The sequence below is a fragment of the Melampsora larici-populina genome, assembly GCF_000204055.1.
Source record: "Melampsora larici-populina 98AG31 unplaced genomic scaffold MELLAscaffold_36, whole genome shotgun sequence".
NCBI classification, from domain to species: domain Eukaryota; kingdom Fungi; phylum Basidiomycota; class Pucciniomycetes; order Pucciniales; family Melampsoraceae; genus Melampsora; species Melampsora laricis-populina.
The window spans coordinates 856,911-876,470 of NW_006768800.1; the positions used below are offsets into that span (position 1 = coordinate 856,911).

At 42.0% G+C, this 19,560-nt stretch overlaps 2 protein-coding genes across 2 annotated transcripts; both read left to right on the top strand.

The window, feature by feature from the left end:
* Nucleotides 1-10,568: 10,568 nt before the first annotated feature.
* Nucleotides 10,569-13,093, top strand: MELLADRAFT_72609 (uncharacterized protein; the record flags this gene model as incomplete). Its single annotated transcript, XM_007413367.1, has 11 exons — nt 10,569-10,690; nt 10,770-10,816; nt 10,886-10,898; nt 10,967-11,065; nt 11,140-11,223; nt 11,309-11,389; nt 11,465-12,004; nt 12,071-12,175; nt 12,244-12,376; nt 12,446-12,623; nt 12,696-13,093. The coding sequence occupies 11 exons, from the start codon at nt 10,621-10,623 to the stop codon at nt 12,792-12,794; spliced, it is 1,449 nt and encodes a 482-aa protein (XP_007413429.1).
* An 895-nt stretch (nt 13,094-13,988) lies between these two features.
* Nucleotides 13,989-16,808, top strand: MELLADRAFT_90333 (uncharacterized protein; the record flags this gene model as incomplete). Its single annotated transcript, XM_007413368.1, has 3 exons — nt 13,989-15,315; nt 15,413-16,560; nt 16,632-16,808. The coding sequence occupies 3 exons, from the start codon at nt 13,989-13,991 to the stop codon at nt 16,806-16,808; spliced, it is 2,652 nt and encodes an 883-aa protein (XP_007413430.1).
* Nucleotides 16,809-19,560: the final 2,752 nt, after the last annotated feature.

Below are 19,560 nucleotides of genomic sequence, written 5' to 3' on the forward strand. Positions count from 1 at the left end.
TAACGGATTGTTTGTATCACACTTCAGATTAGGAAACTTGAGATTAAATATAAAATTGATACCGTTAAGATAAATTCGGACAGATCGAGGAGAAATTTTCCTGCACGTATAAGATACATATTCACATAAAGTGTCACAATTAGGATTAAATAAATACCCAAATTGAAGACAAAACCGATAGAAACTTCTAAAAGATGATTTGTATTTTTGATAAGTAGAAAGGTTAATAATAGCTTTTTGATCTTTCTTTACTAGTTGCTTAATTTGATAGATAGTGATAGAGGAAGAAGGTTTCTTTAAAGCTCTCGACGCCATGATAAAGCCGGGTTGTTAAAGAATTCTAAGTTAATTTCAATACCCCCCGCACCGAGGACAGGATCGATATCCAAAAGAGAAATAGAAAGAGGGTGAAACTTCCTCTGAACTGAATCTACTAGAGCGTGAGATAACATATCTGCGCAAGTGTTGGTAAGGCCTGCTATATGAGAAACTTTCACTTCCACATGACAATCTACCATACGTTGTACGATGTAACGAAAGAGGGGTCGAACGAGTTGATTAGGGCGATGTGAATTAAATAGATGAAACACGTTTTTATTGTCGGTATGCACATAGATCCTACTGGAACCAGCGTTAACGCCAAGATCAATAGCTGCAAGGACAGCTAAAAGTTCAGCCCAGTAGATGTGGCGAGAAGGAAGAGGAAGCTTATGATAGTAAGCTTTTCTTTGATCGGGGTTCCAAACGCCAATCCCCGTTGGACAAGCATCAACAAAAAACAAGGAATCTGCCTGAGGAGCCGACCAGGACGACGATTTCAGGACTAAGACCCTGTTGCTAGATTCAAAATATTTTAACAACCAACGTAAATCCTCCTGATTTTCTTTGTTGAGGTGAATCTTCAGGAACCGTTCAGTCTTTCCACCAGTTTTCTCATAAAGACTCTGTAATGCAAATCTCCCTAAAGGCATCGAGTTTAACCCCCAAGAGATCCAGCCTTGTAAAGCTTGCCAGTCTCTAAGAGTATGGCTCGGAATAGAAACAAATGATCTAATTCTTTCAGTCATCAGGAGCTTCTTATCTGCTTCTAGATAGATGCTCATTTTCTTCGAATCCACAATATGACCGATGATTTCTAGAACGGAGCCGTGGACCTGCTTCTTCCACACCCAAGGAATCCCCAAGATATCGAAAACCATAAGAAGTTTCGCCTGAGGACCTGGGATGCGATGGCCTTTGAATGTAATCCAATCGTCGGCTGCAGCGGCAGACCAGACGTCATCCATCATGCAGTTCAAGTACTTAATATGAAAGACTTCCTCTGCGATCCAGAGAACGAGCGAAAAAACGCCACACCAGATATGAGGAGACGACGATGAACCAAAGGTTAAGTTATGGTCCACTCTGAATTTCTCCTTAATTCGTAAGATCTGTCGGAGTTGGTATTGCAAGTGAGCTGGAAGAGTTCGAAAGGCTCCCTCAACGTCGGATTTGAAGATTGTGACGTTCCCATGTTTCTTTTTGAGCTCAATAAGAAAAGGAATCCATGATTGGAGACAGTCGTAAAATACTTTAATTATATCTTTGTCGATCAGATCGTTTGGTGATGGCTTTCCAAAGCTCATGTTTGAGCAGACTCTCATTTTATCGGAGTCCTTTTTCGAGGTCATCAGGAGAGGTATAACCTTCATTCCTGGTAAAAGGGTCGAAAATTCCTCAGAATAACGCCCTTTGACGATTTCTTCCTCGCATTGTTTTTCTAGTAACTCCTGATGTTCGGCACAAGAAGGATGGTTTGGCGGGTTCGAGATTTCTGAAGTCGGTAAAGAAGATGTAGGCCAAAAACCCTCGCGCAGTCCTTTCATAGCTGATTTTACGAAAGATTGGTTTGGATGGAACTTCAATAGCTGTTCCATCTTGTCCACATTGAAAGGAGTAGTAATTTTGAAGAGATAATGAAACCGTTTAAGAGCAAAGGCCGCGTCTTCATCAACCGATAGAGGGGGAGCATCGGGAAAAGGTAATGCTGTTCGACTAGATTCAATAGCTGCTGAGAAACCAAGAGGGTTGGAACCATCCCATTGATAACCTCGCAAATATCTCTCTGACGTATACTCTTCAGGAGTGGTCGCATCCGCGGTGTTTCTGACCACATCCCCTGACGTTCTGAAGTGTACTCAACATTAGTACACCACATATCAGGAAATGAAGTAGAAAAGAGAAGAAGAATGAAAAACCAACACAAAGGTGAAGCCGGCTGCAATCCGCATCGGAAAACGGACAGTTTTCCGGGTGATTATACGCAAAACAGTATTGTTCAGCGTGCTTGACACCCTTTGCGCTAGTAATCGGAAGACCAGTCTTGTGCTTAAATTCACTCGTATAATGAATACCAGGAGCATTAGGAAGCTTCGAAGAGGAAGGCCCTGCTTGAGAAGCTCCTTTTTGACGAAACGGAGCTTGAACAGCAGGCTGGAATAGACGTTACATAAGTCTTAGGACAGTGAAAAATATCAATAAGATTACTTACTCGAGAATAAGAAGCAGATGCAACTGGGTTTCTGGAAGATTGGATAGGACGAGAATAAGAAACAGCAGCCATAGGAAAACCCGGCTGATTATAAGCTCCACCAAAAAATTGTGTCTTAAGGACATCGAAATCTTTGTGGTTCCAATCCGCAAAAGAAACGTATCTTCTATCAGCAACTTGAGACCTAAACGCTGCGTCGTAATCCGCGATGTTCTTCCAGTTAGCTCTAATCCCACCTGACCAAAATTGACCTTTGATGTATTTTGAATAGTCAGAGATGAACTTTCCACAATCTGGAAACGCCATTTTGATGGCCTTCTTGTAAATCCTAAAGTAGTGTTCCCACTCGGCCAGATCCTCGATTTCCTGAGTAAGAAATTTTGAAACCTCCAATCCTTTCTCTTTACCAGATGCCATAAACGTGGCATCTCCTTTCTTTTTATTAAGCAATTCTGCTTTGATACGACGTAAGTCGATGTATTTACCCAAGAGAAGCTCTTTTGATAAAACTTCGGGAAAATGTGCGGGTTTACCGTTTCTGTTGAAGCCTCTAACCGCTGCAGCGATGCTCGATTCGTAACCTTTGACATCAGCCGCAAACAGCTTGGCACCAGGTGTGAATTCAATGTCGGCCTCGATGGTGTCGATCTTCTTAGTAATAAACGCGAACTTCTTGTTGTCTTTTTCAGACTTAGAAGTGGAATCTGAAGAACTAGAAGAATCCTTGTCTCGACGACGACGAGAACGCTTTTTACCGGATGATTTTTCTTGATTATCCAACAACATGTTAATGCGATTCTGAGCTTCGACATTAACTCTTGACAATTCTGCCATTCTGTCTTCCGCAGATGGACCGCCCCTTTGAGATAAAGGCGAGCCCGCTGGACCTCCACGATTTTGATTGCCGGTATTGGTAAGATCACCTGCCGGAGAAGCAGGTCTTGATAGGTCTGGAGGGTAAACGGGGTTTGTTGGAGGCGCGAAGATATACAATCTGTCTTCGTCAGATCTAGGGGTCGTAGTAGGTCTGTTGCCGTGGTTTGCAAAGACAGGTCTTTTGGCCGCACTATCCTTTCGAACGAGGTCGTATGCAAACTCTGACCAATGTCTGTACCAATTCTTCGAATTGTACGGTAAGATTCTAGCAAACTTGTTTCTAAGTTCCAGCATGGGAGTATTGTTCAAACCATCGGACGAGAGATATGACTCTCTAAGCTCGTCAATCTTGGCCGCAACAGTCGCAGCTTCCAAATAACTGCCATTCTCACTAGTCATAACACGGGGACTGATAAAAATAAATCGAAACGGTTGAAAAACGGTCAACCGTTGAGTAAAATAGAAGAAATTGGAATTTTCTCAAAGCTCAAAGATAAAGAAGAGTGTAAATGTCTGTAAGCTTCAAAAATGACTTGCTGACTTGCTGAAACTTGACGATGAAGTTGAAGAATGGAAGATTGGAAGATATAGGTAAAGGAAAGATGAATGGCGAATTCTGTGGTAAACAGGATGATGTCATCTATACATGAGAGTAAAGAGACAACAATGACCCGACCCGAATTGCAAACATTCATACTCGAAGAACCTATATCCGATATTCCAATCAGTAAATAACTAGTTACCTACAACTATAGTTATCTTCAGCTGTTCATGGTACAGCAAGGAAGTACGTAGGAGAGAAGTGGGGGACATAACTGTCTCGCTATAGCATAATTCTACGCATAGTTTACAAGAACAGGAAAGCTTTTGCGCGTCCTGTTTGTGTAAAACCTCAACAGTTAAGCTTACAAAATGTGATCAAAGGGCTCACTTTCATTGTTTCACTCTTGCCAACTGGTGGGCTTGATAGTGGATGCAAGGCCTTGCATAATATAGGACCACAGAAATCATTTTTACGGCAAAATTGTATAAAGATTTCCACTGTTGATTTTTTTTGTTGCAAAAATTCAAACTTGACACCCCCAGTGCAAGATTGATTTCTTGTGTATTACACTAGTAGGTACACCACAAGGACACCAGGATACATTCAGGATGTCCTTTTTGTTTGCAGTGGCTGAGACATCCTGACACGGTCTCCTGCAAGACGTCCACCGGATATCCCCCTTGGACACCATCACGGACCCTTCCAAGATGTCCTCCAACTGACAACACCACCACAGCATCCAAGGGATGAAGTAAGAATGTCCCACCTCTGGGTTGTCTCAATAATGTCCCAACTTGGATGCCAGCCCAATGTCTTGATGTAGGACAGTTGAGAGATCCTCCTGCAAAAAGGCGTCTTTGTGGTGTAGTGTAGGGCTGTGACCCAACCGTGTGAGTTCAGGTCCGGCACGTAAACCCAATGACCTCTGAAAATTGCTCAAGGATGTTGGCATGATTATCACCAGTATTTGTTTTTGCTTTTTTAGCGGTTTTTATTCTGTTTTGTTACATGATTGTTTTTGATATTGTATTTCTTTACGAAATTATTATATTATTAGGATCTAAATTTCACAATTGACTTTAGTATGGTGCTTAAACATTGTAGTGTTTTCTTCTGGCTACCCCATGGGGTGTTAGGTTGGGAAATATTTTGAAATTCACTGTCCCTTGGGCTGTATGTACCCAGGAGCTTTCTACCACACCCGACTGACTGTTTGTTTCACTCAAGTTTGTAAGTATCACCGTTTTTAAGAAACATTTTGTGATGTTCCAGAGGCATCCCCACTTGGAATCTGCCTCTAGGAATTGACTGAGGAATTAGTATGGCACATGATTTGGCAAGGTTATGAATGTGCTGTTGGTCCACTTGAAAAAGTCAGCGGCCAGGGTGGCAAACATCAAGAGCTGACTCAGGGTTCAACTGACATGCACTTGGGGGTCCAACTTCCATAGCTGGTCCATCAGGGAATTGACTAGCATTTCATGTAATCAATGGAAATCACAGATGGGAATGGGAAGGAAGCCAAAAAGAAGAGTAAGGATAGAGTATAGTGGGAACTATCAAGACACAAGAAGCCACGGACCGGGTAGTTTGTAATTACATACAACAAACATCTATTTTCCTCTGGTACACTCTTGACCGTTGTGGAAATCAAAATGTCATAAGGTTTCAATCTTCAAGATTACAAAATATCTACAATTTGAATTTCTTTCAAGAAGTTACTCAGGACTTTTCAGATAATTCAAGGATATTGTTGAGCTCTCAGCCTCTTTATACTCAACTCTCATATTTTTCTAGTTACTTTTATCATCAACACATATACATCAATGTTCTGTGTTTTAACTTACAAATCAACAAAAGATCTCCATAAGATGAAACACATAGAGAACAGAGTCAATATTCAATCCATTTTCTCACCATGGCACATTCACTCCCAATCAGATGATTAGTAATATTCATTTCAATCAATTATTGTTTCTATTATTTGATTCCAACTCAAAATACATTTGAATATATATATATCAAACATAGATAACATAACTGCAAGAAAGCTTTAAATAATAAAACAAGTTGCATTAAATAAACACCTAAAGTACAGGCCAAAATCGAAATTAACAAGACATATACATAAGAGGTTCGATTTTGGGGATCTAAAAGCCCATACAATTGATAAAGAGGGTAGTGTACAGTCAGTTCAAATGATATGATTATAGATTGATTGAAGAGTGACCACATACCTGGCATGAAAGATTAAAAAGAACATGTTCTAGATTCAAGATATCAAAATGAAGGGTCCAGATCGAAATGAATAACTATATAGTAAGATCGATTTTGGGGTATATACCTAAAAGAAACAAGTAGAAAGTGTTAGTGGGATGTGAAATGAGAAAACAAATCAGAGATGAAAGTTTGATGAGAGATTTTGAAGTTGGTAGTTAGAAAGGGGTTGGGATCGATTTGAATGGAGTCACAGTTCTTAGAGAATGAAGAGAAGACTTACCAAGGTTCATACCTTCATCAAAGATCAAAATCGAAATTGGATAGAGCATGATGAAGATGTTATTGATAGGGGGATCGATTTTGGGGTGCAGAACCTATAATGAAGTAGTTATAGATTGGAATCAGAGCTGGAGATCGAAATATAAGAAGAGATACATATGAGAAGAAGATACGTACATAGACATTAAACAACTTTGAGAATGATCGGTCGGGGTAAAGAACAGGTTGGGGTTGAGATAGCTGAGATGTGAATGATCGAGTTGGGGTTTGGGATCGAGGAAATGTATAAAGAGGGCTTCACTTGAGAGGAGGGGAAAGAGGAATGAATCCATCAATCAATCTATAGATCAATTTGTGTGTTTGTGTGTTTTGTGTCCTTCAGTGTGTGTTTTTTGTGTGTGTGCGTTATAATAAAGTGTCATCGAGTGCTTTTGTGTTAGTGTCATGTTCACGTTGTGTATTTGAAGTTCAAGTCCTAAAGGTTATTGAATAAGAGTATTAGTTTTTTTGAGTCAGTAGTAGAACTTCTTTGATAACAGAGACAAAGAAGACTGATCCTAGCTTGAGTTTGATTGTTATCAAGTGTTTTGTTGTCTCTTCTGTCTTTCTTTTTTTGCTGAGCTCGGTGATTGAAGTCTATAGTCTTAAAACTTTGTTAGAGTCTTATTATTAGGATCCCGGTATCCCCACCACCCCCCCTTGGTAGCCCCACCACCCCCTCCCTTTCACAGCTAGTGAAAGCCTTACTTACCAGTGACACAAGCTGTGACAATTGTCCAGCCACACTGAAAGGTCCCTGGATTTTGTTTTCTCAAGTTTGCTCACCAAAGATCCTCTTGGCTCAGTGATTCCATCATTCAATTAGAATCAAGTATTGAATATGAATAACTGGATGACTTGAATCAATATTACTCCGACCAATTGAAAAAGACGACCAATTGAAAACCAAGATTGAAGATCAGTGAGTCAGACCAATTCAAAATCGATGTACCAGAACGATCGATTTTTTTAGAGTGTCATCAACTGTGCCAGCTAAAAAGAGCTATCAGAGACAAAGGACAGAAAGTTGTAAACAAAGTTAAAAGAATCCTACTGAAGTAAGAGGCCCGAACTCAAGTGATACATTTGAAGACCCACAGCATGATGCAAATCTTAAAAATCTTCATATGCACGACCAATCCAAGACCAAGGAAATTAGTAACCCAAACTAGTAGTCGCATCAAATTCTCTAGAAGTTGGTATCAATTTTTTTGATTCATGAGGAGGTAGTGAACCAGTAGAAGCTAAATGCTTTTGGGAAGGTTGATTAGCTGATGTGTGCTTTAAAATTGTTTTAAGTGCTATTTATACCGAGCAAACTTGAGAAAACAAAATCCAGGGACCTTTCAGTGTGGCTGGACAATTGTCACAGCTTGTGTCACTGGTAAGTAAGGCTTTCACTAGCTGTGAAAGGGAGGGGGTGGTGGGGCTACCAAGGGGGGGTGGTGGGGATACCGGGATCCTTATTATTATTACATTCATTACCTAAAAATCGAAATTTGGCCCCGAGTCCGAGTACTCAATCCTCCGGATAAGACCCCGCCGTCAATAAAACCCTTTCCCCCTCTTTACTATCATAATTACACTTTGTGTGATTTACATCAAGTTTTGCCAAACCTGCCTCTTGATCCAAGTCGAGGCCAGGTCGAGTCAGGTTCGGGAATTTATTCCAGTCCTGTACAGCTGTGTTACACCAGCGTAACATTCAACAATCAACCACAGTTCACATATCCTTGCATTACCACCTTGTGTAGGGTGGTGTGTAGTATTGTTAGACTCCGCCAAACGCTGCGCATCCAACCGTGTGGTGTAAATTAGGTTTTGGGAAAACTTAAAAAGACAAGAAGTGAAAAGTAGAGAAGCCTCATCTTAAAACTCGAAATCATTTTTGAAGGACGAGGGCAGCTTTGCAGCACCTGTAGTTTCATCCGCTCTCACAAGTGGTGATTCTTCCCCTCTCCGGCTCAGCCTACGCTACACTGCGTAGGAGTTCTACACCATCAGGAATAAAAAAACAAGAACTTCAAAAATTGGTCTTCTGAGGATATCTTTGAATAGCCCTTAACAAGCAAAAATATCTTGATTTGTGAATTGAGTGATATTTGTGACTTCGGCAATCTTTTTTGAAAAATTATCCAATTAAGTGGCTCTTGATGGTTCCCACTATAGATAGGGTAAATTGAAATTGGGTGAAAGGACAAGATATGCTGTAAAGTGTTGTTATGTGTGTGAATGCTCTGGTGAAGAGTGACAGATGCAGATGTGGGAAATTTGGTTTATGATTACTAATTTCAAAACCATAAGACTGCGCAGTGCTCTCACTCTCAATATGAGATCATCTCTCTGCATCCACAGCCCCTTGGGAGCAACCAAAGGGTTGTGCAGCTTTGTATTGGCTACTGCTACCCACTACAATTTGGCTACTGTAACCAAAAAAACCCCATAGCTTTCCCCTTTGGGAAAACATCCACAGACTTCACACAACCCCAACCAAAATAGATATTCCCATCCATCTTTGTTGTTGAAAACACCCATCTGGAACCTCACATTCCTTTGGAGGATCCAATAATTGCACCAAACCTTCCACACCCAGTCAGATTCCCTCTTGGTGGGCTGCTTGGATGGACAGACAACATCTCTCCATTGCCATCAATCCACCCCCTTTGGCTTCCATACACGACACCGTAAGACATATAACCAGTGCACCACCACTGGACAAACAACCCTCCATTTTTATAAAATCAACCATTGTGCGTCCAATTGAACAACTTGCCTATACATAACTAAGAATATGCTACACCACACACAACCCATTTATGTGAAGGTGTGCCACTGCAATTGATAACTTCAACATATCTCCATTGGTTATTTCACACATGACAGTACTCATATTTTGCACGAGCTTATCATGGGATCTTAATTAACCTGAACACTCTCCTAGATATATAGACCAGGATCTCCTTTTCCTGAAACACATTTGCAAAACAAATTTATAGAGATTGTTGGTGCTTGTTATCACTATTATTTGTTTATGTTTGATTTTTTGTGGCATCTAAGCAGAGTAGCATGATCATAGAGGTGAACAAGTTCTTGTTTGAAGTCTTCCGGTTTTATCAGGTATCAGGAAAAGTGAATTTGTTTCAGTCTGATTGGGTGGAATGATGGTGAGCAGCTGGAGGACAATTTTGGGAAGCCTCAATACCAAATTGTTTGTGGATAGTTGCTAAGAGCATGAACACTGTACCACAATCTGTAAAACCCCATACAGAGAAGGCATGTCACATTCACCTGGGTGTATCTTGGATTCCCCTTCCTGTGCGCAAGCTGCACACCTCTGGAATCCTGTTTTCAGGTTCCACAGATGTCCATCAATTCCCAACTTGGGGTTGCATGAATTATTGATGAACACATCATTGGTGGCAAGCAGCTGGGACACAATTGAATCAATCTGATCAAAAAATCTTGAGCTTCATGGAATCCATGAGCCCCATTTCACGGCAAGTTGTGAGTATTGTACAGCACCACAATGTGTGGGGCTCTGTGGGGCTGTCTCATGATTGACTGTCTGAATTGGTCTAGTCACATGCCCCTATCTGGCAGGCTGCGTGTGAGAAAAATGTGCAATAGAGCTATTGTTGAAATGGCTGTGACCTGTCCCCTACTGTCACATCACCAATAGCACATCAAGATACAATAAATTGGTTTGATGACTGTTTGCATATTGGGGTCTTACAATGTCTTTGTGGTGATCCTCTTGTTTTTACCATCACTTTAGCATTGCTATCTTTGTTCACGTAATTCTCATCAACCTATCTAGTCTAATGAAAATATCCAAAGCTTCACTATATCAACTAATTGAGGGTGTTTTGAGAATTGACTTTGGAGTCTGGACTCTGGGGAATTTGATGTATCAGATTAAAATTGCGCATGGCTGTCAGGCTGATACTTGTAGGCTGAGCTGTCTGATTAATATCGGGGTCAAACTTGTGATGATCGGGTCGGACTTGCTGTTTTGCTGTGTAAATTTTAGAAAATGCAAACTTCAGAATCCAAACCCTTGTTGACCGCGGCTTTGATCTGATAAATTGCTGAGCTCTTGACCTTGAACAATTCATGCAATAATACCTTCAAGATGAGTCGATCGATTAGAATCAAGACTTTGCTTGTCATCGATTTAGCTTTCTTCTTTCTCGAACTCATAGGTCAGCCAATTACCTTCATAACCACAGTCACTTCAAGCAACTTTACTGAACAATAAATCATTTCATTTCTTGATTACAGTCGGCTATTCAGTCGGTAGTCTTGCACTCATAGCCGATAGTTTTCATGTGAGTGCTTTCTATCTGCCTCTCACCTATAAATCTATCACGCTAAAGTAAAGTTTTTGTTAATACCAGATGCTCAACGATGGTCAGTCGGATATCAATTGCATTACCAAGTCATGAAGAATTTTTCTCATCCTCTTTCGAATCCTGCAGTCTGTTCACTTCTCGTCGCACTTTACGCTATCAACCTTGCCTCTCAATCTAAAAGATCCGAAGAATACTCTTATGGATGGCAACGAGCTGAGATTTTAGGCTGGTATTTTCTTTCTATCAAATCTGCAGCATTGACTCTATCAAATTAACTACTGTCTCATATTCACCTACAGGCGCGCTTGTCAATGGAGTCTTTCTGGTTGCTCTATGTTTCTCAATATTTTTAGAAGCTATTCAGAGAGCTTTTAACCCATCAGGTGGGTTTATTTTGTACAAAACCTGTCAATTGCCCTATCCTCCATTGCTGACCAGCTTTGATTTTTCCCATGACTTTATCAATAGAGGTTCAAAACCCTAAACTCGTGGTTATAGTAGGTAGCTTAGGGCTAGCTTCGAATATCGTCGGTCTAGTCCTCTTCCATGGTAAGCCGTTTATCCATGTGCGGATATGATATTCTGACTCACATGAGTTTTTTAACACTGCTCCTAACCACACAGAGCATGGTCATGGTCACTCTCACTCCCATCATAGCCATTCTCATGATATAGATCATGAAGCACACCATCATAATTCTCATCCTCATGAACAAACTCCACTCTTGAACCCTAGCAGTCAAAATCAATCCTCATCAACTTCGATAGTGTCCAATGACGATTCCGATCCTCAATCGTTGAGAAACGAACTCTGTGTTCATCCCGCTCAAACACGCAATAACATAGTGCGAGCCGCTGAACAACGTCGTGATGAATTAAATCACCACCATCCTCACTCTTCAGAACAAGTGGATGACCAAAAGCATTCGCATTCCGAATCACATTCACATTCACACTCTCATATGAATATGCATGCTATCTTTTTACATGCGCTTGGTGACGCCTTGGGCAATGTAGGTGTGATTGTGACTGGGATCTTGATCTGGGTGATCCCCGTTATCAAGTCCGGTGGTCTAATTGTAGGTAATCGTTGGGTCTTGTATGCTGATCCCGTCATCAGTCTTGTCATCACTGCTATCATATTTTCTTCGGCTATTCCACTCGGTACGTTAATTTCTATCGACTGAATTCATCAGCATGAGATTGACGAAAACAAGCTGCGCCTCACAGTGAGATCCGCTAGTCTGATCTTATTGCAGGGTACACCTGCGAATGTAAATCTAGGGAGAGTACGAAAATCGTTACTGGATGTCAAGGGCGTCATTCAAGTTCATGGTAAGGACTTCTTACACTTACATACGGAAAAAGCGACTGTACACTGATAAAGCAAATTCATTCAATAGAGTTACATATATGGAGTTTGTCAGAATCGAAGTTGGTAGCATCTGTCCATGTTCTAATAGACAAACAAAACGAATTTGTTGGAGTGAGCAAGGAGATCCGCAAGCGGCTGCATCGCTTTGGTATCCATTCAAGGTTTGTTTTGACTCGTCAACCTTCGCTGGGCAGATGGGGCTGACTCGTTGACATGCCTGGGGAAAAAAGTACAATCCAGCCAGAAGTACTACAAGAAGATCAGCTTCATCTCTTGCGACCGACCAACAATGGAACCCCACAACAGCAGCAAACAATTCCACCTGCTACACCTACAGGATTAGGCCAGAAAGTGAAAACCTTCCTTCTATCACGGCAAAACTCCACCCAAGAGACTAGACCAGAAACTGTACGTGTTTAGTCTGATATCACAAATTTGTGGGCAAACAAAGCTAATCTTGCATGTCCAAACTTTTTCCAGGAGGAAGAAGAGGGTTGTTTGATTCAATGTGATGAAGCTTGTGATCAAGAAGCATGTTGTCCGCCTGGTTCAATCATTGTACCTCCTCCGCAAGTTTAATATCTTCTTGTTCATTCTCAATGCTATTCTTTTGTTGGTCTAGTTTGTTTATTCGTTCATTTTGATTAGTGTTCAAGAGCAAACTTTTAATGCTTGTATGTACTTTGCTATGTAATTCATTCCACTTTTTTGCATCCTTCCTCAACAGAAGATTTCTGCAGATCTGCTATCCTGCCGTTTACCTCATAAAGCGTGTTTTATAGTCCTGGCCTGAAGAGGTGAAATTATTGACTTCTATGGCTGTCTGCCAGACACGGGATAGTCACTCGGAAAACCACCGAGAAATTTCAATGTCTTAGATCTCGGTAGTTGCGCTCCGATTCTGCGTGACTATGTAGTGAGATGAAGAAATTCGACATGTTTGTTCAACTCGAAGTGATTTTGGAGCAAAACGCACGACTCGAGGGTATAAGATGTGCTAGTGAGGTCGTAAGTGTGACTGTGATGGAATTGCGCCGCTGGAGCCACCAACGGGAAATTTACTTTGAAGGTCAGAGTACTATGCATAGGCAGTTTCAACATTGCTGTTTAACTGTTGGAGTCATCCTCAACGATTCAAGAAGCATGTTCTTCATCACATTGGATGCGTCGACTTACAACAGAGTCAGGATATATCATCCCGCCTTATGGTCCGATCAGATTTCTCTCCAAGGCGATGTTAGTTTGGTATCGATTTTATTTCCTTCTTGGATCAGTTTTGTTTTCCTGTCCGCTTGGGCACCGTGATACAGCATGTGTTAGAGTTTCTTTCAATGCTTTCCCCTGTGCCGGTTCAGCTTTGTCCCTTTCTATCTACTGCCTCTCAGGTCGAATGCCGTATTGACGCGGTGGTTCAAAACTGATCAAATGTTTCGTTTAATGAGTCACTAGCGGTCTAACCCGTGATCACCTCCAATAACCTATTTTGTGTGCGCCTTCACAAATGACAGTCAACGTGCCCTGCTTGACCATTCAACCCATCCTGGCCTGGGGACGGTTAATCAAACAAGTATTCACCATTCAGAGGGGCCTTGCGCTTCGCCAATCCTCGAGCGCAATCATTTCTTCCTGACCGTGTCCAACCCAGGCCCCACCCTTCCGACCTCTTTGCCCATCACAATTGTCAACTCGTCTCGACTACTGCCTCTAAACATTTGCACCTCTAAACCCAATCTGAGTCTCCATCTCCATCTTCGAACATTGAGCTCAGCCGAAATGCCTCTACGCCCTGGTCCCAGAAAGCGCTCCAACTCCATCAATCCTTCACCCAGTTCTAAGCAACAAAAAGACTCGACATCAACAACAGAAGGATCAGGCAGTAAGGCCTTGCCGTCTTCGACTGAATGGGCGTCTCAGCGCTTTGGCTTCGATCATTCTTCATCAAACCCTTCTACTCCACCTTATCTTGGTACGCCAGAGACGACTCCTAGAATTTCCAGAATAGCTTCAAATGAAAAAAACCGTAGCACATTATCTAGTAGTACGATAGACAGCCCTTCTCACACTTTCTTCGAGTATGAACTCGGGCAAGGTTGCGCTCGCGCCGGCTCACCATCAGGTCGTCACTTTCTTTCACCAAGCCAAAGTGATCAATCCTTCTCCATCATGAACTGCTCAGCCAAGTCATCTTCCTCCCCTGATCGCAGGGAAGACACTCGTATTGAATTTGAGCGTTCTGGCAATCCACCGTGCTCCCCTGCTGCCGGGATTTCTTCATCTGTTGCCGTTACAGCAACGGTCACAATAACCAGCACCGCTGTTCCTCCCGCTGGCTTCTCTCGCACCGGTCAACCAACTACTCACCGCCGACTCACTAGTCTTGACAACGCCAATCGTCCACAGGAATTTACGCTACGGAAAACTGCTCCTCCACCCATCAATGTGCCTGCACTTACTTGGTCTGAAAAGCCCATAGATTTTCTCACGGCATCCTCTAGCGGCTCGTCATCTTCTGATCCACCTCGAAGCTTTATATACACCTTTCTTCGTGGTTGGCCATCTTCCAGTTCTGGTTATGAGAATAGCGCTAGTCACTCCGATAAAAAAGACTCGCTTTCCTTCCGCTATTTAATTCGCACTTTCTTATTCTTACCGCTCGGGTTTCTTCAATTCCTACTTGCTCCATTTGGATCACTTATTTTTATTCCAGAATTCTTACATTCTTCAACGATTTCTAAAAGCTCTGGTTTCTCACCTCATTCAAAACCTCGCGGAAGAAAGCTCCCCAATCTACTCGCGCTCTTATATGTTTTCTTTTCTATCACAATCTTCAGTCAAGAGATGTGCGTGAGATTCGGCTTGGTCACCAGTAAGAGTCAAGGGAAATTCAAAGCCTTGAAAGCGCGCCTGGTCATTCGAAAAGTAGAAGAACTAGCCTGGGTACGCGACTGGGCTTCAGCTCGGTTTGGAACAAACGAAAATGCTACCTCGTTGGTGAACCCTTCTCCGGTATCAGTCGAGGATGTCAAGTCACAAGATACAGCTTGGGATCCAAACGTAGCTCTCAAAAGGAGACCTGTCGAGATCAATCATAGTAGCTCGGGTAAGTCATACTCTCCTAGGTTTTCACTTGCCATCAGTAAACTTGCCATCAGTAAATTTGAGTGCTCTACTTATAACATTTTGTTCTTGTATCACAGGAGGTCGTCTATCTGGTCAGCTCAACTTGAACGCAGATCCGTTCAGTATATTTCCACATGCTGCAAGATTTGCGAAGATGCACTCTAAGCTTGGCAGTGAATTTACCTCCGACATCAGCCCATTTTTCTTCAAGTCGACTAACCCTGTGGAAACCTCTGCAATCACTGCGTGTTTGTACACCAACTCCTTCTGGCTTGCTCAGCTACCCGATTTCCTTACTGAGTGGCCTGGTCCCATCAGCCTGGTTGTGGAATCTACCTCATCTGATCGCCACGAGTTGATTTCAGCTATTGAGCGTCTACGGGTCGATAATCCAGCTATCCGAGCCCTCGTTGATTTCCATCTCGTCTTTAATGCCGTTTCTGATCTACGCCGCGATCACACACTTCAGCGTATGCTCACCGCCCCGCTTGCGACAAATGCTCACCTCAATCTTGCACGTTTCTTCAGTCGAACTGACCTTGTTTGGCTAGTTGGAGATGCTCGGGTCACGCCTGGCGCTGGTCTTTACCAGAGTCTGGTGGATGACGCCACAATTCGTCGTCGAGTGCTCGACTACGGCGATGCAATCGTTGTACCTACATTTGGTATAGAGCGCAACAGAAAGGCTAGCCCAATCCCGAAAGAAAATATTGATACGGAGACTGCAGTGGAATACTTGAAGAGCGAATTCACCTCACTAAAACTGCCTCGTTCAGAATGGCCTACGAGCAAGGAAGGACTAGTTAGCCTAGCTGATACGGACGAACCACACGAGACTCCAATTTCTCTCTTTGACCGTTCTTGGCAGCCGACCAAGGGCCCAACAAACTGGCCATTATGGAAAATATTGAAAGGTGATGAGCTTCTTCAAAGGTCTGCTGAAGAAGGTGGTGGAATTGGCCTAGGAGTAGCGCCAGGTAAAGTAGGAGGAGGTGATGAACTCTACAGAGTGTCTAATTACGAATTGAACTACGCACCGAATCTCATAATGTCACGGGAGGGTCAGGCGTGGTGTACTGAACGCTTCGAAGTCAACAAAGCAGCTTGTGTTTACCAGATGTATCTAAGTGGAGCGGAGCTGTGGGTCACCCCGCGTGGATGGGCTTTTACGCTGGAGAGGATGCACGTTAAGGCTAGGGAATTAAACGACGCTCAGCGCTTAATGGTAAGTATTGATAACCTCATTACCGTTGCACACTGAAACAGTCATTAACCAAATCTTTTGGCTTCATACAGGATTCAATCTCTTCCAGGCTATACACCAAGTTTCACCAGGAAGCTTGCATGCAATATGGGCGAGAGTTCATATCGCTGGGGATTTGGGACGACGAGAGGGCAAGCCATCTACGGGCAATGTGCTCAAAGGTTCTCACGTCATGGGGCGTTGGCGCAATCACTCCGGGAAAGCATTGAATGTTAATCTCTACCTCCTTATTCACATGGACATTCTTCGTTCGATTTTCTATAAAACGCGCGCTATTGATTATGATTGTTGACTGTGCTATAGTTTTACCTATTTTTTATTTTTTTATTGAACATTGTATGAGCATGAATTCTGTATACCCTCTTGAACCATATCACAATGAATTTTCTGGTCTGCTTATTTTATTCCCATACTGTGAACTTCAATCACCTTTCATAAATTTGAAGAGGCTTACAAATCTTGAGGTGATTGATGACAGACTTCATTATGATACAGCCCAAGGTAAGACAATGAATTGATACCTCCTTGAAGCTACAATGATTTGTGTTTGAAAATAGGGTGATGATTTCTGACCTTTCAACACTTTTGCCTAAATAAATGATTGAAGGTGTTGTTGAAGGAGAGCTTGAGATGTTCAATAGGAAATCAGAATTTGAAAAGTAATAGGGTGATGAGCCTACTAGTACCCATACTTTAGCGAAGTCAATCATGCATTGAATGAGTAAGTTCAAGTGAGTTTGTATGTATTCTTCTTAATCTCTCATTCTCATTAAACCTTGTCATCATCATTGCATGGACACACACAAGATGAATGGAAAGAAATATGAAAAGAAGGTCTCCAAAAGCAGTGTCTGTAGGTTGCACATGTGGCAAGAAAGGTTGATTCAACCGTCATGAAGGGACACAGAACCAATTCATCTAAAAATTGACATGAAGCCTGCAATACAATAAAAGACTATTTGTATCACAGAAATCAAGTAACACAGAACACTCAAAGGCTTGTGAAGCAAAAGTAGCTGCTACCCAGGAGCTGCTTCAATATGCTATGTATGATTATCCCTTTCTGACATGCAGGTGTTGTATTTGTCCAACTGTGAGACCTAAGTGTACAAGCAGACACAGAAAAGATACATCATCCTTGGGGCCAAACTGGCTTACATTTGGGTGTTATTATACATCTGTGATAGCAATGTTTTGGCCCTGAAGGTGACATATCTTTTCTGTGTCTGTTTGTACAGTGTGCGCAGAACCTTTCCACAAACAAAACCATCTTGATCCTTCCCAAGCTTGGCCTCCACCCTGTTCAACCCAAAAATCAACAATCCCATTGAATCAGACCTTGTCAGAATGACATTTCCAAACCTTTGAAGAGAAGAGAAGATGAAAAGGTCAAGAAAATGAGAGGAACACATAAAAATGAGGTCTTGTGAGATCTTGGATAGTCCAGGCAAGGAGAAGGAGAAGTGAAGATCTGATTATATTGATCTCCTTGAACAAGTCTGGGACCTGGATGGCATCTATCCCTTTAAATGCTCTACTCCATAGCATTCTACCAAAGTGCAAGATGAGAATCAACTACACACAACATTTCCTTTTCCAAGATCAGGAATTTGAAATCAAAATATTTGGTCCAAGGGATCTCAACAAAATTGGCTCAAGACATTCTCAGCAAACCTATAAAATAGTCATCATGGCACAGGTCCCCACACCAAGGCCACGGCAGACTTGTGTCAAAGCTATCATATGTTTAGCGCAAAATCATGGAAGAGTCTCAACTTGAGCCATTGTTAACTTCCTAGGCCTTTTCTTGGCCAATACCAGAATACTTGAAGGCTTGTGAATGATTTAATTGATGCACAAGCATTGAATGCTCTATAATGGAGAGTTGTTCTTCAGCTCGCAGTCCACAGTGGGGCTTGATAAGTTCTCCTAATGAGTGGTGTGGGTGTGGTTAGGGGTGGATAAGGAGAATGGGCCTTGAAAGGAAGCTGAAGATTTGGATCCACACTATCAACAACAAAATTCAAGGAAGACATCTGTTTTGGTTGCTGTTGTGTTAGGTCTATGGAGTATTTCCAAAGTGAGAGAGCTATGTGTTGTAAAGTAGTCATATTGTAATGGGTAGCAGTGGCCACTACAAAGTTTCCCAACCCTTCTTTTACTCCCAAGTAATGGATGCCTGAGCTATATTGAAATACATATGCAGAAATTCAGGTGTAAATATTATTGGAACAAACAAAATGAGAACAGAGTTAGTGAACTAGTGTCAGTTTAAAATTCTACCAAAACGCAGTGATTTGTGACAATTGCATAAGAGAAAGATAAGGATCAATGTAGTAAACTAGTGCCAGTTTGATAGTCTACTAAAACAAAGTGATCTGTGACAATAGAGAACAAACACAAGATAGGAAGAAATACAGAATATTTCTTTAAGGCAAGTTTGGCACAGCATTACAACAATGGCACTAAGAGCAATAGTGATACCAGTTCTAATCTAAATCTTTCTCTATCTTCCATCTAGGCTGAAACAAAAAGAGGTGAGACCAGGCTGGATGCCTAGCCACATACAGTGCCTTGTCACCTCATCTATAACAAGTGTGAGTGTACCCAGCTCATACCTACTTCAGACCATTTCCCCCTGTGGCTGATTACTTACCCAAATCTCAAAATTCAGTGACTGAGTTGTACAGCCCAGCTGTGTAACTTGCACAAGAGACAGTATGAGTATTGTGTACTCAAGTGTGCCCCCCTATCTGTACCCAATACTCACCCTTAACCCAATTGAGCACACTACCTCATCTAAACAAGGTGGACTAGGATATCATACATCACCACAATATCCTACAGTCGCACCTGCGCAAATGCATAATTTGGGTGGAAAGGCCAAGCTATGCAATTACGCGGGTTATGCACAGAGGGGTAAAACTCACAATTGCATAATGTATGCAAAATGGCCTAAAT